This window comes from Vespula vulgaris, chromosome 18 (assembly GCF_905475345.1).
Source record: "Vespula vulgaris chromosome 18, iyVesVulg1.1, whole genome shotgun sequence".
In the NCBI taxonomy this organism is placed as follows: domain Eukaryota; kingdom Metazoa; phylum Arthropoda; class Insecta; order Hymenoptera; family Vespidae; genus Vespula; species Vespula vulgaris.
Genome location: NC_066603.1, coordinates 2,132,081 through 2,156,948, shown reverse-complemented (window position 1 = coordinate 2,156,948; position 24,868 = coordinate 2,132,081). Strand labels below are relative to the sequence as shown.

Sequence of the window (24,868 nt, the reverse complement as noted above, 5' to 3'; positions counted from 1 at the left end):
AAAAAAAAAAAAAAACAAAAAAAGAAAAGAAAGAAATAGCAACGATCGAAAAATAAATTAATTAATCCTATTCTTCTTCTCTGCTTCCAACACTTTGGATTATTGCACTTTCGAAGAATAGATCAGGGATATTACTTGAAATTCATCGTTCGAAAGCCTATGAAAATCTAGACTGTTGAAAAGCGAACTATCACGCGAAGAAAAGAAAAATAGTGAGAAAGAAAGAAAGAGAGACAAAGAAAAGGAGAGAGAGAAAAAGAGAACAAGTTGAAAATTGTTCAAGCTTTTAGTGAGATCATCGTTTACGGTTTTACGAAATTGCTGGTTTCCTTTGTTGATTATAGGTTTCCTCGTATGATAGTAAGGTAAGAAGAGAGGGAGAGATAGACAGTAGTGTCATTATTTCTTATCCACAAAGCTCGAAGAATAAGAAGAAAAAAAAAGAAGAAAAGAAACATAAAGAACAAAAAGTAAGGATTCCTCGATAATCGAAAGTACTAGGAATTTTATTTAATAATGCAAAAGCATTCGTATAGTATCTTTCGCAATATACTCTAGCCATAATCTCTGTTTTTGTCTATTTGAGATCTAGGGAAAAAAAATTCATTAATTGAAAAAAAAAAAAGAAATAAAAAACTTAGAATAAATAAGTGAAATGAAAATTTGTACACTCTCTCTCTCTTTCTCTCTCTCTCTCACTCTCACTTTTTCCATTTCTGTGTATGTCTCTATGAAATTTTTTAATACTTCGATATAATCATAACAGCTGATAGATAAAATTATTGATAACGAAGGTTTCATTTCTAATACATTGCGTGAAGTACCGATGCATATGACGCAGAAGCTTTCAATATCTAAAAAGAAAAAAGATAAAGCAAAGTGTGTTAGAATTTTATATATATATATATATATTTCTTTTTTAGTATCATAGAAATATATATATCATAGAGATATCGTGATATTATAAAACATGTTATCACTTATGCATAATTTATTATATGAATTAACGTAATAATCAATTACAATTGTTCTTACACTTGCAAAACTTTCCAATGACAGATCCAAAAATTTGCCTACTGTTATAGTCAATTTTTTTTGTGCTCGAAGTATTAGAAATAATATATATCTGCTTTCGTTCGGTTTCAACTCGTACCAATTAGTATCGTATGCCTTTCTACCGATTATCGTGCTCTGTAAATTTAAAGAAATAATAAGTGATAGTTCTTAAAAAGAAATTGTTAAAAAAATAATTTCTTTTTTGTTTTTTTTTATGTTTTTTCACATTCAATTTTTTTATTTACACACTTTTGAACTGAGATATTCTCCAGCGAAACAAAGTATAAAAGCTTCGACGTTCACCACAGTATAATATGGAACTGTTTTTGCTAATATTGCACTACCTTCTTCCATGTCAAACGACTATAAATAAAAATGTTTCTTAATCGTTTAATCTATAAAAAGTAAATTTTACAATAGAAATTTATATAAAAAAAAAAATAAAAAAGAAAGAAAAAAAAAAATTATCCGTATTAATATTAATTTAATATATTAATTCGATAATATAATCTTTTCAATTTCTAAAGATATTAATTTATTTATACGATTAAAATACAATTATATCGAGTAACATATAACAAAAGATTTTATGAATATTGTGAAATAATAAGAAAAAATTGAAAATTATTACGATAATCATTACATTACTGAATTGATTAATTAAGTAATATTAACATGATTATAATTACACTGATATATATATATAATAAATTTAATATTCTAACTTTAACTACATAATTAACGAATTTAATTATCGAAATAATGCAAAAATTAATGTACAACATTAATGTATAACAATTTCATGTCAGTCCAAGGATTAATTTTCCAAACAAAGAAAAAAAAAAAAGAACAAATTTCAAAACTCACCGTCATAATAACAAATCCCGAGAAACAAATAGCCATGGTGTTAGAAAAAAATTGCAACAGAGCAATATAAGTAAACAAGTCTTCGATATAACCAGCGAACAATATAATCCTATCGTGTTTAATGATCAATTTTTTCAATATATTCAAATAACAGGCATGTTCATTGTCGATCTTATTCATAAATTCTTCGATGGTCTGACACATTATTTCAATTTGGCCGCCTGTATGAAGTATCTGAAAGTAAGCATCACAATATTTTTCTTGAACTAATTTTCTATACAAATTTTCAATACGAAAAAGAAATATATATATATATACGCACACATGTAAAATAAATAAAAAAGAAAAAAAATAACCCTAACAAAGCTTGTCAATGTCATTCGTAACTAATGATACATCGAATCAGAAATAAATAAAAATTTCAATAATGAGAAAAAGAAAAACAAGAACACACACACACACATACACACACACATTGGAAACAAACTCAACATTATCGTTCATCACATCAAAACAAACTCGTTGGGGAGAGTTTTGAAAACGAAGAAAGATTTCTATTGATGGATGATAGGAAAAAATTGAAGGAAAACGAAACAAAACAAAACAAAAAAAAAACCAAAATTGATACATAAATCTCACCATCGTCATGATCACGCCATTCAACATTCCGGACGTCGAGGCGAAGGTCACTTCTTGAAAGAATTGGATAACGTTGATTAATTCGTAAAATGGCGAGACGGTGGCGTCGAATGGAAATTCCATTTTCAATACGAATATCCTTTCCTCGGCGAATATTACAGGGATAAGGAACATTATAACGCCACCTCCGTAAATGATCGTAGATATTTTAGAAAATTTCTGAGCTACGAATACTTTTCTCGACATGAGATCAACGTTTCTACCGATCGTATTACATTCCAACCAATCCTCATTCATCATATCTATGATCTCGTCGAACGTTCTATTCTTATGATCACGATTATAATCGTTTGTGTTAAATTCAATTTATATATCTATATATGACGTATGTATATACGTATGTATGTATGTAATGTACGTGTGTATGTATATATATATAAATATATGTGATAGATATTATAAAATAACTCACCGTTGTTTAAACCAAAGTATAATTAATTTGATAAATAGAAGACTGTTCGATACAGTGATACTAAAACAATCCATTAAATCAGCCAGATCATCGGTGGCAATGTGCAATAATATGTATCTATATTCTAAAATCAAAACTATTCCTAATATCACTATCCAAAGTATACGATGAATTATACTGTACGTATACTTAGGCCACAATCCAATAAAATATAAACCCAATTCGATTAATTTACTGATTGGACTATTCATCGTTTTCTCGGTCATCTTTACGATTTAGTTTTCGTTTTTTTTTTTTTTTTTTTTTTTTAATGTAATTATCAATCGAGCAAAGTCAATCGAATGAAATCCTTCGTTTCTCTTAACACACGAATTAAAAATTGTTTTTGTTTATTTATTTTTTTTTTTTTCTTTTTTTCTTTTCTTTAATATCTTTATAGCATAGTAATACCGTTAGTTACACATTCTTTCGATACTGTCCGACGACGTTACTTTTATCAAAGCGAATAGTATAATATCATACATGAGATATTCTCAACCAATCAGATTGTCCATCTCATGAAATATTCTCCCTGCTTCTCTGTTTCTCTATCTTTCTCTTTTTCTCATCCTCTGTCTCTCTCTTTCTCTCTCTATCTATCTATCTTTCGATGATTATACGTCTAGAAGTCTTCTCTACTCATTCTTTGCTATCTAATCATCATTTTAAAGGTTAGCATAATAACTTTGAAAAAGAAGTCAGAAGGATAAAAACGTTTGCAAAAAAAAAAACTTGTGATAACAAAAAGAGAAAAAAAGAAAAAGAAAAAGAAAAAACAGAGAGAAAGAGAGAGATCGAATTAAAGAAATTATACTTTCTTTTCTTTTTCAAAACTTTTCTAATACCATATCCATCTTTTCTATTATTATCTTAGCTTCTAATGGACGGTTTTGATACCACGAGTAGATCAGACTAAAGCTAAAATTTATTTATTTATTTATTTCTATATACGTGCGTGTACGTATGCGTTACGTATGTAAGCATGTATGTGTATCTGGCTATAACGAAAGAAATTGCAGGGACACGATAAAATAAAAAAGAAAAAGCAGAGAGAGAGAGAGAGAGAGAGAGAGAAGTGATAGAAAAGTTTCTAACTAAAATCGTACGGCCAATCAATCGCTTTGTACGAGACCATAAGATAATTATAGTTCGCCAGCTAGGAGCGGATTGATGGATAAGCTTTCTCTTCGTTCGGTTTTATTCTTTGTTTCTTTCTTTCTTTCTTTTTTGTTTTGTTATTGTTGTTTTATTTTTTCTTTTATTTCTCCGTTTTTTTTTTCTCGTTTTTTCAATGTTCAATTCAAACGCGTCACTTCCCACTTTTCCATCCATCGTAAAAATTTCGGAAGAAAAAAGAGAGAGAAAGAGAGTGTGTGTGTGTGTGTGTGTATGAGAGAGAGAGAGAGAGAGACAATTCACCAAAGCTAAAGTCTACTGCAGACTAGTACTTTTAATTCTCTTTCTGTCTGCAGACCACCACGCATCGGTCATTTTTGTTTTGTTTTCCTTTTTCTTTTTTTATTTTATTTTATTTTTTTAATTTTTTTTTTTTTAATTCTCTTCCTCTACCTCGGATATCGATGGGATATGAAGTTTAGAGAAGATAAAAAAAATTTGAAAGGAAGGAAAGGAAATAGATTAAAAAAGAAAGAAAGAGAGAGAGAGAGAGAGAATCATTCACTATTGATGCGAATCGAATTGAACGTGGAAATTAATTGGAAAGAAGATACTATTTTAATTTGATAAATATGTTCGTGGTGAGACGAGAAAGTTTTTTGAGTGATCTTTAAAATCAATTACTATTCATCGAATAATGTAAATCAGGTTTTTAGATTTATTATTATATTCTGAAAAAAAGAAAAAATTATAATAACTAACAATAATAATAATAATTATCATCATCATCATCATCATCATAATTATCATGATAGATTATCAGCCTATCGAATTTATAAAAAAATAATTTAAAAACTTTTCGTTCGCATATTCATCTATCATATATATATATGTACGTGTATGTACGTGTATGTACATGTACGTGTATGTACGTGTATGAATGTGTATGTGTAACGAAAGTTAAAAAATATATTTGAATGGAAAAAAGAATAAAACGAAGAAGAAGAAAAAGAAAAAGAAAGAAATGATCCTCCCATTTGGTACGGATTAAATTAGACGTGAAAATTAATTGGATAGAAGGTAATTATGTTTGCTTATAAATGTACTTATATGTATTTGTACTCTTATGTGTATGCGCGTTGTGCATGAAATCCTTAGAGTATCAAGGATCTTAAGTCTCTCAAAGGCTATGCTTGAATGCTTTATGTGTCCTAAGTATAGCAAAGGAAATGTTTGAATACTTGGAACTAATTAAGTTCCAACTAATGATCTAATTCTAATCATCAAGTTATATTATATTTGTTAATAAATATTCGATATAAATCTTTATTTAAAATATTATATATATATATTATTTATTTTTTAAAATTCATTTTTCAAAAATCACAAATTTGTTTCTCTTTTTTTTTTGTTCATAGTATATCTATCACACGAATTTGAAATTATAAGATTTGTAGAATAGTTTAAATAAACGTACGTTTTTATTAATTACTCGTGCAATATTCTCGTTCAAATCTTGCATACGATTGTATTGTTTAATAATAAAATAATAAGTTAGATAATAAAAAGATTAAAAGAGGACAACGAGTAGAGGAGAGATCGTGATATTTTAAACATTTCTCTTCTTTTATTATTTTTTTTTTTTAGATCTACTGAAATTTTAACATTAAGAACACTTTTCGTTCATTCTTTTATTTATTATTCTAAAATTAAATAAATTAATAATAAGCGAATAAAACTGTTATACTATATCAATAATCTTACCGTCGTCGAAATTATATTCACAAAATAACAATATAAATCAGTACATAGCGTAAAGTACTGAAACATACGATGCCGACGCTTTTAATATCTGAAAAGAAAAGAAAAAAGAAAAAAGAAAAAACAACGAACAAAAAAGATAAGAGAAAGACAAAAATTAATTGGGAGAGAAAAGAAAAAAAAAAAAGGAAAAAGAAAAGAAAGAGAAGAAAGGAGAAGAGATCAGTATTGTAAAATAAACGATGGACGAATAAGTTTAACAGAATATTAAAAAAAAAAAAAAAATCTTACATAAATATGTAATATCTCTTCTTTTTTTTTTTCCTTTTTTTTTTTTATACAAGTATGTTGATTCATAATAAAAATCTATCTTACACTGGCGAAACATTCCAAAGATAAATCCATGAATTTTCCGATGGTGATCGTCAATCTTTTCTGAGACCTCAGTATCAAAAGCAAGAAATATCGGCTTTCATTCGGCCTTAGTTCGTACCAAGTGCAGGTGTATGCGGCTTCACCGATAGCTTTACCCTAAAAAGAAAAAAAAAGAAAAGAAAGAAAGTCTTTTATCGAAAGTCTACGAAAAAGTTCGAAAAAGATTGATACTTGATTCGATTGAAAAAGAATAAGATGAAGAAAAAGAAGAAGAAGAAGAAAAAGAATACGAAAAAAGAAATATAATACATATATGTAATTCGAAATAAAAAGATATGAAAAACCTTCGAGGTGAGATATTCGCCAGCGAAACAAAGAACGAATGCTTCCAAATTGACCACAGTGTAGTATGGTAAAGTCTTTGCCAATATTACTGTACCTTGATCGGAATCGAAAGACTATAAATAATAATAAAAAAATATATATATATTAAATTAAATATAGACTAGAGTATTCGATATTTGAATATAAATTATTGGATGATTTAATTTTGTCTTTATTAATTTCAATATTAAATATTAAACATTAAGTATTATGTATATATTATATATATATGTATGTGTGTGTGTACGTGTACAATATATTTGCTGTAATACAGTTAACCGGTTAAAATGAGACATCCAATATATATATATATATATACATTTTTTCGTGATCTTATTGTTAACAGAAAAAAAAAAAAAGAAAAAGAAAAATTATTATAACATTGCACTAATATTAATATTCACCGTTATTATCATGAATCCAGAAAAACAAATGGCCAGAGTATTCGAGAGAAATTGTATCAAAGCGATATAATTGAATACATTTTCAACGTAAATAGAAAAATTAATGATGCGTTCATGTGCATTGATCAATGATATCAATCTATCTTTGCAAGATTCTCCTTTGATTATTTCCGATGAGATATCACCGAGTCTTTGACACATGATCTCTGCTTGTCCACCAAAATGAAGTATCTAAAACTGTGCTGAGTTGATCGATCGTTTTTTTTTTCTTTTTCTTTTTCGATTGATCCCAAAACAGAGGTCGGCGAGCCTTAAAAAAAAAGAAAGAAAGAAAAAAAAAGAAAAAAAAATGATGGACAAAAAAGGAAGAAAAAAAAATAAAAAAGATCACTCTAATCCGCCCCTGACTTCTGACAAAGGGTATTTGTCAACATACAGCAAGAGTAGTAGTAAATAAATAGTTGTAGTAAGAGAGAATGATGGTTTCTTAGCTTACCTTGAAGTCATTATTCTTCGCTTACCTTACATCATTATTCTACGTTTACTTTGTCCTTACCCTGCATTTACTTTGCGTATTTCTTTCAAGTTTCTACGACTTTTAGTTGAAAATATATTTTCCCATATTAAGTGAAAGATGTGACTATTAATGATATGGAAATTATTTATTAATTGGTTATTGATTTAAAATAAGATTGATCTGATTCGTAAGAATTTGTTTATAAAAATTGTTTATAAGAAAATTGTTAATTGGTTATTAACAATATACCAGAAAAATAGGGTAATTTCTGCCCTTTAAAATGGCGTTTGTTTCAAGTCTCTAGGACTTTTAGTTCCGCAGATATTCCCATGTAAATGAAAGACGTTTACGTTGACCTACTAACCTACATAATTTCATTCATATTGACAAGTGACACACTAACCTATATAAATTCCAAGAATTTACGCATCCCAGCTGATCAAATTACTACTACTACTACTACTATTACTACGAACAGCTGTTACAGAAATTATGAATGAAAATCTTTCGAAGGTGATATTTTCGAAACGAAAAGTCGTAGAGACTTGAAACAAAAACCGTTTTCAAGGGTAAATAATCCTTTATTTATTTAAATATTTCAATAATATTGTTATAATAAAATGAATTTTTTAAATAATTTGTTGAAATTGAACTTTTTTTTCTTTCGCAATAATGACGTAACTACATATAATGAAACTATTTAAATTTTTATCGTAATTTATGTAAATTTTAATTTGTTTATTTAAAATAAGAAATGAAGACGATTAATATCAATAATTGCCAACTTACGAATTTAAATAATTGAAAAATCGGATGATTTCTCAATAAGTCTGCGTTTATTTTTTGTGTTTACCCTATGCAACGTTAACTAAAATACTATTTATTTATTACTACTATTATTTATTTACTATTTACTTACTACTAAATAATCTTATTAGGTTTTAGTCGCATTATGTTTCTTAACAATATTTAAATTGAATCATTTCATACATTAATATTTCTACGTACATAAATTAATACTTTCTTCTTACAGAGAATATTTTATAATCTAATTAATGCATTAGAAAACATTTGATTTCGTTAAAAAAAAAAAAAAAAAAAAAAAAAAAAAAAAAAAAAAAAAAAAACTTCATCTTCGCCTTGTCCACCTATTAAAAAAAAAAAAGAAAAAAATAATAATAGAAAAATCCTCGAAAAATCATTCAAATTTAAAAAAAAATATTCTCAAAGCTTATAGAATGAAACTGATGAGAGCCATTAGAAAGTCCTGTTTTTCTTTTTATTTCTGGTTGGGTGCGAGAAAAAAATAGCAAACAAAAGAAATTGATCTAAATTTTAAATCCGACTGGCACAGTAACCAACAAGTTTAAAAACTTTGTGTATTCGTGAGGCTCGTTTTGTCGACCTCTGTAATAAAGGAATTTCATTGAAACTTACCAAGGTCACGATCAGACCGTTCAACAGTCCGGAAGTCGAGGCAAATATTAATTCTTGAATAAATTGTAATATGGAAACTAGCTCGTAAATTGGTGATCTCATTGCATCGAAAGGAAATTCCATCTTAAGAACTGGTACTCTCTCAGGTGCGAAAATTACAGATATTGAAAAAAGAATCACTGTTGTTGAATATAAAATAATTGTACAGCTTGCGAAACGTTTAGATAGAATCACTTTGTTATTCATTCTTTCACGATCATTTGTTTCCTCGTTGTTGTCGTAATCTTCTATTACCATTATTAAAATATCCTCGAAAGCTCTGTAGATCGAGTTAATAAAATTTTCATTAATCAATTTTTATAATTACAACGTTAACATCGATGAGAAAATCATAGAATTTATTTTTCAAAGTTATTTTCAAAATAACTTTTATATTAGCACGAAGAAATATTTTCTCGCTCGTTTTTCATTCGCAGAAAAAAAAAATAGTCGCTCGAGTTTAATTAATCTTGAAAACAAATATTTTCTTTTTTCTTTCTTTTTTTTCACACCGATACATTGCAATTTACTCGAAAATAATTCAGATACTTTCGGACTTCAAAAAAAGAAAAAAAAAATATATATATACATAGAAAAAAAAATTAAAAGAGGAAAAATAAGAAGAAGAAAAAATTAAACTAATCTCGCTTCTCAGTTTAACTTTTGCTATTAAAAATTTATAAACTTACCTATCATTGAACCAAAGTATGATAAGTTTAACAAACAGAAGACTATTAGACAACGTGATAGTCAAAGAATCCATGAGATCAGGCAGCTCGTCCGTTTTGATATGCATCACCACGTATACGTATTCGAAAAAAAGAACAAATATCATAGTTATCGTCCAAAGAATTCTATGGAATATCGCATAAGTATAATTCGGCCAGAGACCGATCAAACGTAAACCAAATTCGATAGGAGCACTTATAGATTTTTCGTTTAACATCTTGATCTCGATCTTTCACGCTTCTTTTCTTTTTTCTTCTTTTTCTAAATTTTTTTCTTTTATTTATCTTTCTTATTTTCCTCTTCGTTCGTGCTGCACTATAAGAATACTGATTACGACTAAGTGTCCTTCGCAAACAGAGAAGAATTTTTCTTTTTTTTTTCTTTTCTTTTCCTTTTCCATCGTCGCAAGAAAGATTTATTTTTCATGAAACATGAATAATTTGTTATTCTCGACGTAAGAAATGAAAGAGAGAGAGAGAGAGAGAGAGAGAGAGAAAGAGAAAGAAAGAGAAAAATATATATATGTATGTATATGTATATATATATATATATATGTATGTATATATATATATATAAATAAGAAGACGAGAAGATTGTCCAAAGTTTTCGAAAATAGGTTTCTTCATCTTCACCCTACTTACCCCTACCCACCTCCACCCTATTCTTTTGATCACTCCAAAGCAATCAAAAGTTGTTTTCTTTAAATATTCAACGATCCTAGCCACCCTGTACGCACGCAATTTTTACAGAGTAAGATAATATCAGTGTACGTTGAGAACTGCAACAATGCACAGTGTTATAAGTACAGGTAGAAAAAGAAGTAATTCTTTTTTTATTTTTTATTTTTCTTTTTTTTTTTTATTTTGTTTTATTTTATTTTATTTTATTTTATTTTATTTTATTTTATTTATTTATTAATTTTTTTTCTTTTCTGTTAATTCAAGGAGCCTATACGAGACGTTAATTAAAATACGACGTGAAAATATTAACACACTATTTTTGATAATTTTTGCAAATGATCTCGATCGGCAATGAATCGATTGATTGATTATACACATTTTATATATTTTTATATTATTAATTAACTTGGACAGTTTAATTCTCTAATATAAGCATGAATAACGATGCGATTTGAATAATAATCATCGTCATCATAATAACTAATTACTCATTTCATTCTCTCCTTGTTAAATTTTCAAGTGATTTTATATAAATATCGATGAATTTGCATTTCTCATCATAAAAGACTTCTACTCTAATAAAAAAATTCCATTTCTTTTTTTTTTTTTTCGAATTACAAAACTACAAGCGTTAAAATAGTATGAAATTCTTGTAAAATGTAAAAACAATACAAGATTAGATCGAAAAGTTTCGGAACGAAGAATCAATTGATTTTTTTATATCATCTTTGAATTTTTCATATCATTCTCATACGTGAATTCAAATCATCGTCATCGTCATTGTTCATTGCTTCTTCGTGGTTCGTTTATAAAATTGTAATATATTTCTTTCTTTTTTTTTCTCTCCCCTTTTTTCTTTTTCTTTTAAGACGACGTAAAAAAAAAGATTTTCAAAGGAATAGAAATACGAGGTTAGAGGATGAAACTAATCTTCTTCCCTTCAGCTGGTCCACCCTTGTTTTCGCCCTTTCGTTCGAACCGAGGGATCCATGAAAGGCAACTCAAATCGAATTCGTAGTAATCCTCTTTCTATATATACATACACATATATATATATACATATATATGTATACATATATATATATATATATCTGTTTCTTTCTTAATAGAACAAAAGGATCAAGTATTGCGCGAGATCTGTCTATATATCTTATATACGAAGGGTCACAAATTATCGACACGTGGCTCTGTTCTTTAAAAGACAAGAAAGAATTTTTTTTTTCTTTTTTTTTATAAATATGCCTATAAACGATCGTTCATTTACTCTTAATTCCGAAAAAAAAAATCATTATAACGTTGCTATTCAGTTTTCTATCATGTTTTTCATTAATCGATCGAATTTTTTCCTCAAGAATCGCATAAAAACTTATTGTACGTATATAAAAGCTTATTCTACGTATATAAAAACGATCTATACCAATCATTAATTCTTTAGATCAGTGACTCGACAAATGAATTTTTTTTCTTTTTCTTTTTTTATTTGTTATACAAACTCGAGCTTTTTATTATTATGCTTGACCGATTAACTCGTAAACGAATTATTTATTTACAAATGATAAAATTCCTTCCCTCTGTTATTTTTATTATACTATACAAATTCGTCTATATAGAAATGATCCACATTTTTCGTACGTTTCACTCCCATTGTTATTGATTGTTCGTTCCGTCGACGAAGAGTTGATGAAACAAAAAAAAAAGCAAAATAAAAAAATAAATAAATAAAAAAGATCAAATTCATTTTGACATATAATAAAGATATCCAAAAAAAAAAAAAACTGAACAAACAAACAATACTAATAATAATAGTAATAATAACAATAGTAATTAAAAAAAAAAAATAATAAAAAAGAAAAATAAAAGAGGAATTAATTGGAACAATTGGAATTTCGTTGGTTCGTGTACGTTCGTTCGTTTTGACAGTAGTTTAACAATTTACAAAAATCAATGTAGAAACGTTAATCTTCGCATGAAACACGGTCTATCGATCGGTCGTGTTCACATTCCATTATAAGCTGGACCACCACCACCCTCTGGTACAACCCAATTAATATTTTGACTGGGGTCTTTGATATCACAGGTTTTGCAGTGAATGCAATTTTGTGCATTGATCTGCAGCCTCTCGCCATTGCCATTTTCCATTGGAACGAACTCGTACACCCCTGCGAACGAATAAAACGTTATGATCAAAAAGAACAAGGAGAAAGTTAAAAGAAAAAAAAAATAAAAAAAAAAGGTAGAGAGACGAGAAAAAAAGAGGAAAAAAAATTCATGCTATTATATAAACATGAGATACTATTTTGGAATTATATTGTATAAAGACCTTTTTTTTTTTTTTAATTTCTATTTGTTTATGTCTCATTTCTTTCTTTTTTTTTTCTTTGTGTTATGATTGATTGATTGATTGATTGATTGGTTGATTGATTGATTGATTGATTGGTTGATTGATTGATTGAAAAATAATAATAAAATGAATAGAAATGTTCTATTATTAAATCTACCTATTTTCTAAGCTTATCATAGTAAGGGTAGAAAAAATATTGAAGTTTATTTATAAGTGCAATATTAGATCGAACCAATAGAATGAGTGAACGAGTGAGAGAGAAAGAGATAACTATGCAAGATAATATAATAAAACTAGAACAATTCTAATTATGAAATATAATATTTATATAGAAAATATTTATATAGAAGATATTCTATACAATATTTATATAGAAAGATTTATATGTATATCTCCAAGTTATTTATATAATATTATTATTGGTTTCTTTAATCATATAATATATATATATATATATTAAATTGATTCATATAAATAATTTGCACTTTTTCGTATAACAGATATTTATTACAATTTTTATTAGAAAATATATATATATATATAAATCTAAAAAACAAAAAAAAGAAAAGAACAAATAATTAACAACAAGAAATGGACTTTCAAATAAGAAAAATCAGTTTATACTCGTTAAGAAGAAAATATTTGAAACGAAATATTTCATGAAAAATGATGTAGAGAGATTGGACGTATCGTTGGATCGAAGATGGACAAAGAATTTTCGTATTCGAGGTTGTTGGCCCAGCCTATGTGCAGTGTGACCCTCGAATTTGGGGGTTGTGCTTGGTCGGGGGTTGTCTAGCCGAGCGGGGGTTGCCCGGGCGGTTCAGGTTCAAGGACGCTCCGGTCGATAAACTCCCGACTGGTTGTGGAGCTGGATAGAGAGCGAGGAGAGGGAAGAAAGTCCTGGAAAGGAGCTCAAGCCGGAAATGGAAGAGGTAAATCTAAAAGAGAGGGAGAGAGAGAGAGAGAGAGAGAGAGAGAAAGAAAAAGGAAACTTTTGAATTTACTCAAGTCGTTTGATTTCAAAAGTTCTTCTTACAATCGTATTAAACGATTTCGAGTTTAAATCTGTAATTATCTTTGGAGGCCTGTTAATAGAGATAAACGTAACTAAAGAAAGAGAAATAGGAAGAGGAAGAAAGTATCAGAAAAAAGAAAGAAAATTCGATTGGAAAAAGTTAAAAGTACGAAGTAGAATATTTAGGATGTGTTACTTGTAATATATTGATCAAAATACTTGACAAATTTGAATATTTAAGATATAAATGTTAAAATAAATGTTATATTATATATTCGAACATGAAGAATGATGAATGAGAAGAATATTATGAATGAAAAGAAAGGAGTATGATATAATATTGGCTGTGTCAAAAGCCGCAATGCGGATTTCGCAGGATACGTTGCTCGACGAATGGTGAATTTAGTTACGCGAGCTTGACGTTTATAGATTTGTCATACGTGTCAACGACAGGATGCATATTTCTTATAATTCTTTTCTTTTTCTGAGAATGTAATAAAGTACAGGTAAATATATAAGATTGACTTGATCTTCAAGTCTAGTATGTTAGTTTGTTGTGATGACATAACTTGTTTACGTACCAGCAGGACAAAATCGACCTTCAGGTCCATCGTATATCGTTAAATTTTGCTTTACTGGTATAGTATCGTCTGATAGAGTCAAATGTGGTGGTTGATCAGCTTCGTGATTTGTTCCGGTAAGAGCGACCGACGATAATAAATCGAATGATACTTCGTTATCTGGTTTCGGATATTCGATCGGTGTACATTTGGATGCAGGTTTTAATTTGGAATAATCAGGTCCTAAAAAAATGATAACGATAGACGGTAATAAGGTTATTTAACGCGTAAGTGTACGTGATATTTATATATATATAAAAATTATTATATACGTTTTTTATATTAAAGTTTCTATCGAATACCTCCATGAGAAAATGTCCATGGTTCTCTTCCACCGATCAACATTGAAAACCCAGAATACATCATTCCTCCGTAAAGACCAAGATTCGTGTGAAAACTTGGTCTCATATTTCTAACAGCCTTTAATTCTTTGTATATCCAGCTGTTTTTTATTTTGTCAGAATACGTTTTTGGTTCGAGACCTTTGGTAGGCGAAGGATTCGTTTCTGCTTCTAGAATTGCTTCCACAGCGCTCTCTGCGGCCAACATACCACTCTTCATAGCGTTGTGAGTTCCTTTAATTTTAGGAACATTCAGAAAGCCTGCTGTACAGCCTACTAGACAACCACCAGGAAATTGAAGCTTTGGAATGGATTGAAATCCTCCTTCTACTAACGCTCTTGCACCATAAGCTATCCTATTTGCATCGTAAGTGAAATTAGAAAAAAAGCTTTGGTATTTAGAAATATATATTTATACGTATAATATGATTACCTCTTTCCTCCTTCGAAAGTTGGCCTAATACTAGGGTGTTGTTTGAATCTTTGAAATTCTTTGAATGGATGCAAATAAGGATTAGAGTAATCTAATCCCACTACAAAACCAACTGCAACGAGCGGTGTTTCTTCATTGAGATGATACAAAAATGATCCACCGTATGTATTCTTATTCAATGGCCAACCAACCGTGTGTTCTACCGTACCAGGTTTATGTTTCTTAGGATCAATCTCCCATATCTAAATAATATAATAAAAATTATTATTACTTAAGATTTTACAGTAATTTTACAATTACAAAATTAAGATACTTACTTCTTTTAATCCTATACCATAACTTTGTGGTTCACAGTCTTTCCTTAGATTTAATTTCTTAGAAAGTTGTTTAGCAAGATGACCGTGACAACCTTCGGCAAAAATTGTACACTTTGCGTGTAACTCCATACCCCTCTCAAAAGTTTCCTTTGGAGAACCATCTTTTGCAATTCCAACATCATTCGTTGCTACTCCTTTGACAGAACCATCTTCGTGATACAAAATTTCTGAGCCGGCATAACCAGGATATATTTCTACTCCTGCAGCTTCTGCTTGTTCTCCTAACCACGATACAACATGACCTAATCTGTGAAGAACCTATTTCTTTACAAATTTTTAAGAGATGCAAAAAAATTCGATTCTCATAGACGATATAAAACATATTTTTACCTAACTATATAATTTCCATGATTATACATGGGCATACCCTTTAAAATAGGTATCGATATCCTTCCCTTTTCAGTAAGAAAAGCAAATTTATCTTCGGTAACTGGTGTATTTAACGGTGCACCTAATTCCTTCCAATTTGGAAATAATTCGTTCAAAGCAATTGGATCTAAACAAGCACCACTGAGAATATGTCCTCCTACAGTTGCAGCCTTCTCTACTAGAGTAACTCTAAGTTCTTTTCCATTCTTTTCTGCCAGTCTTCGAGCTTGTATAGCAGCTGACATTCCTGCCGGACCTCCACCGACAACCAATATATCTGTCTCATCTACAAATCTTTCCATATTCGCATCTAAAAGATATATAAATGCTTATATATTTTTTCTGTAATAATAATCCATTTATTTTTTAAAATAATCAAAATACCTTTCCATCTTGAATCCGTTTCTCTGGGTACTATCGTATAATGAGTTGTAATCTTTGGATATTTGGCATCTGAATAAGCACGATGGAAGACCTGTTGTAATCTCTGCTGCACTACCAAAAAAAAAAACAAATCGTATCTTCGTGATTATATACACACCATATAATTATAAGTAGAAAATATTAATTATATAATCGTTCCAAAAAAAAAAGAATAGCACACAAATATTTAATCTTTGGCACTTAGCCGCCATGTTTGTATCAGCCAATCAGAAGACAATGTATCGTCGCCATATTGTCTATTTAACCTTTTCATTGGTCGAAGTAAATACGTTCGTAGATATAACCTACTCGCGTACATGAAACGTCAGTAGTAAACAGACACGATAACGAAGTTAACCTCTTCAAGATTGAAATTCTTGTGACTTCTTGAAATATTTAAACGATAAAGTAATATTAATATATATGTATATACTGTTAAGCGAATAAAACGTTATAATCTATTAGTTGCATAAGAGTTACGTTTAAAACAAGCATAAAAATAATGTACGATAAATTAATCTCGATCGATTAGTGGATCCTACTTAATAATCGACACCGATCAAAGTCCAATGTACTTTTGTATTACTTTTTGTTCTCATTATTTTAGAAAACACAAAGTATACAGCAAGCTGTATTTACATATAAAAACATATTTCTTTCAAAAATATTTGATAAATTTATAATAAATATTAGCAAAATAAATATACCTAATATGTTACATGGGAAACATTTATCCATATGACATGTATAGATCATAATTTTGTTTTTCATGTAATAATTTTATTAACAAAAGAAAAAACGATAAAATCTCGACGAGGTAATAATCAACTTACCAATTTTTGAAGAACAAAATATAGAGAAGGCCATGTCTGCACACTGGCAAAGCACGGAAATAATTCGATATAAATAAATAACAATTTTAATAGACACAATAATGTGTCGTAATTAATCGTATATCAGATAAATGTAAGTATCCTACTTTTACTCTTTGCGATAGTACAATATCGTTTCTTCTTTACTACAATTACGTTTCTTAGCTGATACAATCTCGTAAGTCACAGACAAACAACGAACGATTTCGAAAGCCGAACCAACACAACTATCGTCTATTCAGTCATATTTTCACAAGAGAAATCATCTTTGATCAACTTACCATCTTGAGCTTATAACGAGCTACGACATCTATCGATACAAGAAGAAAAAAAAATTTAGTTACCGACTGTCCTTATACATTACTTTACAAATTTTATTACATAGAAAATGTCTAAAACAAGCGAATCAAAGTAACTCTTAAAAAGTAATTGAATTAAAAAGTAAGAAGAAAAAATATTTATGAAATAGAAATTTTTGGAGCGTCGGTATAACATTTCTCATACATCGAACAGTCGGTAACAGTATCAACTGTATCTCCGATATCTTCGTAAGAAACGACATGTGGCGCCATCGCAATCGATAATCGAAACTGAAATACGTTAAATTCGAAAAAACCGTTGATCGAAAATTAGTCGAAGTTAATGAATCGTACTCGGAACTCGATTAACCTAATCGCACGCATTATTTCTAATCTCGATCGAAATCTAATAATACAAAAAAAAACGTTATTGATCGATAGAAAACGTGATACGCGGATGTTATTCAAGCTCTCTAAAAGTTAAATAAGTACGTGAGAAGAACGTGTATAAAAGACGCGAATGAATACGTCGAACGCGTAAACGTGATTTGTTTTCTACTTAACAAAGAAAGAAAGAAAGAAAGAAAGAAAGAGATAGAGATAAAGAAAAAAAAAAGAAAAGAAAAAGAAAGACATGAGATTTATTAGCGTTATATCACGTTAGCCCTGTCTAAAAATGGCGAATCAAGTATTCTTGGAATAATAAATTTTCGCGGTGGGAAGGAACGTGAAGTTGCGAAAAACAAAAAGAGAGAAAAAAAAAGAAAAAATAAAAGAAAGAACGACGACACCGACGACGGTGGTGGTAACGATGATGATGATGATGATGATGATGATGGTGGTGGTGGTGAAGAAGGAGGAAAAAGAGAAGGAGAAGAAGATCTTATATGTATGTAAAAGGGCTAACGTCCTAATATTCAGAAACCGTCCCTTTCCATTCATCCTGTCGTGGGATGCAACGACGGCGGCAAGGCAGGCGGCATTGCGCCCATCTAATAATAGAACGGCGCGATTCCGTCGACATATTATACACGGGGTCCCTAATATGCATATAAGTATGTGTAGGTCTCTTCGTACATGTATATGTGTGTATATATATATATTTTATCACGCATGTATGTACTTCGTATGTGTGTATGGTGAAAAGGGGGATGTGTACGCGTACGTTGTGTCGATGCGCGGCGCGTACCGAAAAAATAAACGCGTCGTGTGTTCTGCGAGGGTGGGATATCTGAAGAAGAATGTAAAGCTGCTTTCACGCCGGACACGTTGTCTAGTACCTTACGAATTTATACATACAAAATATCCTTCTTTTTTTTTTATTTTTTTATTTTTTTTTATTTTTTCTTGGAAGAAGGAATTAATGCTAAAAAAAAAAAAGATAAATGACGATAAGCGAGAACGATATTAACGTAAGACTTTGTCTTCCACGTTAAATCACGTCCTATCGATAGGAACGGTCGTCCATCTTGAATAATCGATAATGAAACAATCATCGGTGGCCAACGTTCGATAATCGCAATTACTAGTCGCGAAGTTGTTATATCGATAATTACCTATCATGGACGATCATTGTTTCGTTCGCGATTGTAGATCTTCTCTTTTTTTTTGTTCTTTTTAAAAGATCGTAGAAATTTAATTGAATGAAAATGAAATGGAAAGAGGTTCCTTTTTCGTGATAGATTTAATCGAGCGAAGAAAAAAATAGTGAATGGCGGTGTGTTAAGTGGTGTGTTGCGTAGTAATGTGAGGTTATAAGGAACGAGTGAAAAATTCTTCAACAGTACGTTCTCGAGATTAAAAAGTTCGGTATAACGAAATTCTCCTCTCTTTCTCTCTCACTCTCATTCTTTTTGAAAAGAGTGGTAAGAGCTTATCGGAACGCTTAAACGCGATCCACATTGCCGGTTCTCTTGAGCGGGCGAGGACAGTCGGTGCATTGAGCCGGCTTAAATACGACGTTGCGCAGAGACATAGGAGGCGTGGGACAGACTAAAAGAGAAAGAGAGACAGAGAGAAAGAAAGAAAAAAAGAAAGAAAGAAAGAGACAGACAGACAGAGAGAGAGAGAGAGAGTAAGTATAAGAGAAAGAAGGAAAGAGAAAGAGAATGTACAAGAGAAAGAAAGAAGGAAAGAAAGAAAGAGAAAGAGAGAGAGAAAGAAGATATGAGAGAGAGAGAAAGAAATACAGAAAGAAGGAAAGATAGAGAGAGAGAGAAAGAGACAGAAAGAAGGAAAGATAGAGAGAGAAAGAGGTTATGTACGCACGCATGCACGAAGTTAGAGAGCGCGTGTGGCGATTCCGCGGGTTCGTGCCTTTCGTACTCGCCGAGGGCTCCTCAGTCCGTCTCGCGAACTCGGCGCCGAGGGAATGCGGCTCCTCCTCGGACGGCGCCCTCCCTGCAACAGCAGTCCCATCTGTGATCTACCTCTGAATAATAATAATAATAAGAATAATAATAACAATAATAATAATAATAATAAGAATAATAAGAAGAGGAAAAAGAAGAGGAAGAAGTGGTGGAGAAGGAGAAGGATTCGAATAAACAGAGATAGAGAAATATAGAAAGATTCGCGCTATCTATTTTCTCTCGCTTTATCGGCCGCGTTACTCCTACGATCTCGTATCTTTCTTCTTTATCACACTTACCGAGGACTATGTGAATAAGAGAAAGATAGATAGATAGGTAGATGGATGGATGGATGGATGGATGGATGGATGGATGGATGGATGGATGGATGGATGTGGATGGATGGTTAGATGGATAGATAGAGAGATAGAGAGAAAGAGAGAGAGTGTTTGGTTCTGAAGAAGAGGAAGAGGAAGTAGATTGGAAGATAGATCGAGAGAAAATTTCTTTCGATTATTTTTTCTTTCTCGTACTCTTATGATTTTCGATATTACTCTTCCTATGTTTCTCTCTCTCTCTCTCTCTCTTTCTCTTTCTTTTTTTTTTCTTTTCTTTTCTTTTCTTTCTTTTTTTTTGTCTTTTTCTTTTTATTGCACGTATAGTTGTATTTACGATTAGAGGAAAAGAAGAGTGGATTGAAGGATTTAAGGTTAGAAAGAAAAATCGTATTGTTATTTGTCTCGTTGTCTCTCTCTCTCTCTCTCTCTCTCTTTTTCTCTTTCTTTTTCTCTTTCTCTCACTCGTACGTTTCTACGATATTTCTCTCTCTTAGACGCGCACGTTTGAAGTCAAAGACGAAAAAAGAGAAAGAGTTGGAGAGAGTGAGTGGTCCAGAAGAAAAGAAGAAGAAGAAGAAGAAGAAGAAGAAGATGAAGATTGAAAGATAGAAAGAGAAGGAAGGTTCTATATTCGTCGTTCTTTCTTTCTCTCTCATATATACGTTCGAACTTATTGTTAGAAAGAGAAGATTAGTGAAGAACAAGAAGAAGAAGAAGAAGAAGAAGAGTAAAAGATATAAAGAGAGAAGCTCTACGTATATTCGTCTCTCTTCTACTCGTTAGATTTTAAGTTAAAGAGAAAGAGAAAGAGAAAGAGAGAGAGAGAGAGAGAGTGGTCCGGCGCCTCAATATATATATATATATATATGTTTCTTTTTTACTTGTATCATCTCATAGAGAGAGAGACAGAGAGAGATAGAGACTCAAAGAGAGAGAGAAAGAGAGAAAGAGAGAGAGGTTAGGTGACTAGCTAGCTAGCTAAGCTAGCTAGCTAGCTAGTTCTTTCAGGCTGCATCCAGCAGCAGTCCGTTCGTGACATCGTCCGCCCGCGTGCGCGCGCGAGCGTGCATGATGCACGACGCGGCGTGCTCATAGATATTCATTTTTCTTCTTTTTTATTTTCTTTTCCTTTTTTTTCCTTTTTTTTTTGTCCTCTTGCTTTTCATTTTTGGTATCTTTCGATGGTATCTTACTTTTTTCTTTTCTTTTCTTTTCGTTTTTGCTTGATCGTCTTTTGCGTCAAATTCATGCATGATTTTTTTTTTTTTTTCTATATATGTATGTGTGTGTACATATATTTATAATTTCTATTATATTTCTGTGTGTTTGTGTGTGTGTATTTTTTTTTTTTAATTTCGATTGGTTTTCTATCGAATTCTAGAAAAGAGTTTTTTTAATTGAACAATTAACGAACGCGAGTGTGTTGTTATTCGAGAAGAAAAAGAAAAAGTAAAAGGAAAAGACATTCGAAGAAGAAGGAGGAGTTGGAACGATCTGAAAGATATCGGAATCGTTGAGAATTAATGAATGAATGAATAAAAGAAAGAAAGAAAGAAAGAAAGAAAGAAACGAACAAACAAACAAAGAAGGGATTAATTAATTAGTTAATTAATTCATTAATTAATTAAATAGAAGAGGAAAAGTGAAATAAGAGATTATTATCAGAAAAGAAAATGGAGTGCTCGGAGGCCGATGCCGAAGCTGCTAGCTCCAATGCTGTTGACTCAGATGGATCCGTCAGCTGGGAGGATTTCTTTGGTATGTTTAATTACGTTATGTCAATCTTTTCTCTTTACTTTTCTGTTTTTTTTTTCTTTTTGTGTTTTTTATTTCATTCAAAAACGACGAGAATTCATTTAGGGATTTTTAAAAAAATGTTTTTTGAACGATATTGTTGACTGAAAGAGCATCAAAAAATTCGAAAATGGAAACGATACAATTTTTTTATTTATTTATTTTTTTTTTTGATTTCTGCATCAAAAGATTATGTATCGTATACGTATTGTTATAAATATGTATTATGTGGACGGAGATTTATTTTCTTTTATATATATATATTTTTTCTTTTTCTTCTTTGGATTATATAGTTGTTGGGGATTGTACGATGCTAGTGTAAGTTTGTAAAATATTTTTTTCATATTTATGAAACTGTGCAATTATGCTTACGAAAATTTTATTTGTATTTTACTTTATAGTTCTTTTATTTCTGGTTTATATATCGGAAATTTAATTTTCCAAACAATTCTTTTCGTTATTTATAAAATTGTTATAAAATAATATTTATTATATACCGTAGTATAAATTTCATATATCGATATATATCGTAGAAAACAATATTAGACAAAGTACACGTAAGTGGAATACACGTATATACTACGTGAATTTATAAAATTTATTGAATTATCAATATTATGAGAATATCGAGATAAAATAATAGATCTATAAACGTTCCTATTTTTTTTGATTAGGATTCTTCATTTTATCGATCGAATCGTATAATAATTCTATTAATTGTCAGGATGATCGACAATGTGTTAGAACATTTTCTTTTTTTTCTTTCTTCTTTTATTTTAAAGTATGAATAATACGTTTTCCACGTATAGGATGACATTGTCTTTGAATTGTTGAAGAAATTTTTTTTATGATCGTTAACGAATACTTCCTTGACTCGTTAAAAACGTTCTAACTGCTTATCTATGAATGCACGTGTATTAGTTTTTGCATATTACGTATTAGAAATATGTACCTAACGTTTCGTACACTTACATAAAGTATTTCACATTTTTCAAGGACGAATCACCCACTCCCGCCACTTGTTATTTAAAATGTTAAAAAAAAAAAAAAACTATTTATCATTACTCAGAAATCAATATTAATGAATAATTAAAATTAATGAAATTTTATTACGTAATAAAGTTATCAATAGATTATTAGAATGATTCTAAAGAGATTGATATCTTATTTTTAATTCTATATATATATAAAAAAAAAGAAAGGAAAAAGAAGAAATAATAATTCAGATATCGATTGATGAATAATTAAAATGAATTCAATTATCATGTATAAAGTCATGAATGTTATTAGAATAATTGTAAACGAATTGATATCAACGTATCATAGAAAAGGAATAACAATTAAGATATCGATTGATGAATAATTAAAATGAATTAAATTATCGTATATAGTTATGAATGTGTTATTAGAAAAACGAATTGATATTAATAATCCATAAAATAAGACTAATAATTATTAAGAAATCGATTAATGAATAATTAAAATGAATTCAATTATTACATATAAAGTGATGAATACGTTTTTAGAATAATATTGAACGGATTGGTATTAACATTTAATAAAAAAGGAATACAAAATTAAGAAATCGATTGATGAGTAATTAAAATGAATTTAATCGTTTTGTATAAAGCGTTATCGATACACTATTATAATTATTTTAAATATTTCGTAAAAATGAAATAATAATTGAGAAATCGATTAAGATCTAATAATTAAAATGAATTCGATTATTAGGAAAATAGTTAAAAGAATTGTTATCAAGATTATAGGACGGGAAAATTTTTTTTTGTTTAGAAAAAAGATAAGTAAAAATATAGTTATATTTTTTTTTTTTTTTTGTGAAACATGAACATTTATTTAAACGTAAGGGATCATCAGGAACGAATTAAAAAATTTTTATATCTCTTTAGAAATTCTTTATCTCCCGGTGGACATGCATTTACAGTCTCTTCGCTTCTCTGCTTGCCACGTGTTACACGCTCGATGAGCACGTCTAAAAGATCTTTCAAGTATCTTCACAGAGTATGAAGAAGAGAGAGAGAGAGAGAGAGAGAGATAAATAGAAAGAGATAAAGATAAAGTTTATTACATAACGCATCGCATTTCTTATTTGAAAACGTTCATTAATAACAATGAATGTAAAGAATTTTCTTAAAATAATATTTATACAACTTCGAACCGATCTTTGCTTTTTCTTCTTCTTCATCTTTTTTTTTTTCTTTAATCTTTTTTTCTTTTTTTTTTTTATCGTTCGTTTTTAAATATTTCACGTATCCGCGAAAGAAAAATAAAAAAAGTTGATAGAAACAACAAACTTCCGACAAAGAATGAAATGAAACGAAACGAAATGATATGAAAACGCGTATGTATCTTTTTTCTACTTATTCAAAATATACTTTGGTAGTTCTTTTCTTCTTCTTCTTCTACGAGCACAAAAGAAGCGAAAGAAATAAAAGATAAAGAAGAGAGAGAGAGAGAGAAAGAAAAAGGAGAGGAAAAAAATACGGCGATGGAAATTACTCGTACAGTCTTTACTCATAAAGTTTGCCGACTCGTCTTTCTTTTCACGCGGTGTTTCTTCAAAAGAGAGGACTTCCAAGTCGACGACAACGGACAACGATGATTATAAAATGAGCAAAAGAAAAGAAATATACGATGGCTACCGGAAAAGTTCGTTATGGAATTGTACCGAAGAATTCAATACACTGAAATCTTTTCTTGAATTTTATAAACAATTCTTAGTGATTTTTTTTTTTTTTAACAATGCTCTGTTAAAA

General features: G+C 29.7%; 4 protein-coding genes across 11 annotated transcripts in view; 1 reads left to right on the top strand and 3 right to left on the bottom strand.

Annotated features, from left to right (window-relative positions):
• Nucleotides 1-746: 746 nt before the first annotated feature.
• On the bottom strand, nucleotides 747-3,300 carry LOC127070544 (odorant receptor 4-like). The gene is made up of 6 exons (XM_051008651.1): nucleotides 3,035-3,300; nucleotides 2,563-2,884; nucleotides 1,924-2,157; nucleotides 1,306-1,419; nucleotides 1,036-1,191; nucleotides 747-854 (listed from the first exon to the last, which is right to left on the bottom strand). The coding sequence occupies exons 1-6, from the start codon at nucleotides 3,298-3,300 to the stop codon at nucleotides 804-806; spliced, it is 1,143 nt and encodes a 380-aa protein (XP_050864608.1). The 3' UTR covers nucleotides 747-803.
• Nucleotides 3,301-5,869: 2,569 nt separating this feature from the next.
• On the bottom strand, nucleotides 5,870-10,255 carry LOC127070405 (uncharacterized). The gene is made up of 5 exons (XM_051008322.1): nucleotides 9,796-10,255; nucleotides 9,068-9,386; nucleotides 6,670-6,783; nucleotides 6,326-6,481; nucleotides 5,870-6,041 (listed from the first exon to the last, which is right to left on the bottom strand). Exons 1-5 carry the CDS (start codon nucleotides 10,050-10,052, stop codon nucleotides 5,991-5,993), a joined length of 897 nt encoding a protein of 298 aa, XP_050864279.1. The 5' UTR covers nucleotides 10,053-10,255; the 3' UTR covers nucleotides 5,870-5,990.
• Nucleotides 10,256-12,071: 1,816 nt separating this feature from the next.
• LOC127070400 (electron transfer flavoprotein-ubiquinone oxidoreductase, mitochondrial) lies at nucleotides 12,072-17,605 on the bottom strand. Of its 5 annotated transcripts, XM_051008311.1 has the most exons (9): nucleotides 17,417-17,564; nucleotides 17,271-17,313; nucleotides 16,399-16,509; nucleotides 15,976-16,324; nucleotides 15,586-15,892; nucleotides 15,269-15,510; nucleotides 14,797-15,191; nucleotides 14,456-14,677; nucleotides 12,072-12,674 (listed from the first exon to the last, which is right to left on the bottom strand). In XM_051008311.1, exons 2-9 carry the CDS (start codon nucleotides 17,302-17,304, stop codon nucleotides 12,511-12,513), a joined length of 1,824 nt encoding a protein of 607 aa, XP_050864268.1. In that variant the 5' UTR covers nucleotides 17,305-17,313; nucleotides 17,417-17,564; the 3' UTR covers nucleotides 12,072-12,510. The 5 variants fall into 5 exon arrangements, with proteins under 5 accessions (XP_050864268.1, XP_050864269.1, XP_050864267.1 ...); XM_051008312.1 differs by lacking the exons at nucleotides 17,271-17,313; nucleotides 17,417-17,564 and adding an exon at nucleotides 17,591-17,605 and having other exon boundaries at nucleotides 16,399-16,504; XM_051008310.1 differs by having other exon boundaries at nucleotides 17,271-17,566.
• A 345-nt stretch (nucleotides 17,606-17,950) lies between these two features.
• Nucleotides 17,951-24,868, top strand: part of LOC127070389 (uncharacterized) — a 68,253-nt gene continuing 61,335 nt past the window's right edge. The window contains exons 1-2 of one of the 4 annotated variants that reach the window (XM_051008258.1): nucleotides 17,951-18,663; nucleotides 21,679-22,055. In XM_051008258.1, the coding sequence (XP_050864215.1) occupies nucleotides 21,971-22,055 (85 nt within the window). In that variant the 5' untranslated portion in view covers nucleotides 17,951-18,663; nucleotides 21,679-21,970. Of the gene's footprint in view, nucleotides 18,664-19,045; nucleotides 20,296-21,678; nucleotides 22,056-24,868 lie in introns of those variants that run through there. The other 3 variants (XM_051008257.1, XM_051008264.1, XM_051008263.1) reach the window with 3 other exon arrangements.

Bases quoted from the DNA above. Each gene is read 5' to 3' on its own strand.
- LOC127070544 (XM_051008651.1), bottom strand. From the start codon at position 3,300: ATGACCGAGAAAACGATGAATAGTCCAATCAGTAAATTAATCGAATTG. The intron at 2,885-3,034 runs GTGAGTTATTTT...TCATAAGAATAG, and splicing joins ATACTTTGGTTTAAACAACG to AACGTTCGACGAGATCATAG. The intron at 855-1,035 runs GTAAGAACAATT...TTTTCTTTTTAG, and splicing joins CATTGGAAAGTTTTGCAAGT to ATATTGAAAGCTTCTGCGTC.
- LOC127070405 (XM_051008322.1), bottom strand. From the start codon at position 10,052: ATGTTAAACGAAAAATCTATAAGTGCTCCTATCGAATTTGGTTTACGT. The intron at 9,387-9,795 runs GTAAGTTTATAA...CTCGATCTACAG, and splicing joins ATACTTTGGTTCAATGATAG to AGCTTTCGAGGATATTTTAA. The intron at 6,784-9,067 runs GTAAGTTTCAAT...TATTATTTATAG, and splicing joins ACGGTCTGATCGTGACCTTG to TCTTTCGATTCCGATCAAGG.
- LOC127070400 (XM_051008310.1), bottom strand. From the start codon at position 17,304: ATGGCCTTCTCTATATTTTGTTCTTCAAAAATTG. The intron at 15,893-15,975 runs GTAAAAATATGT...GGTTCTTCACAG, and splicing joins CATGGAAATTATATAGTTAG to ATTAGGTCATGTTGTATCGT. The intron at 15,511-15,585 runs GTAAGTATCTTA...TATATTATTTAG, and splicing joins ATGGTATAGGATTAAAAGAA to ATATGGGAGATTGATCCTAA.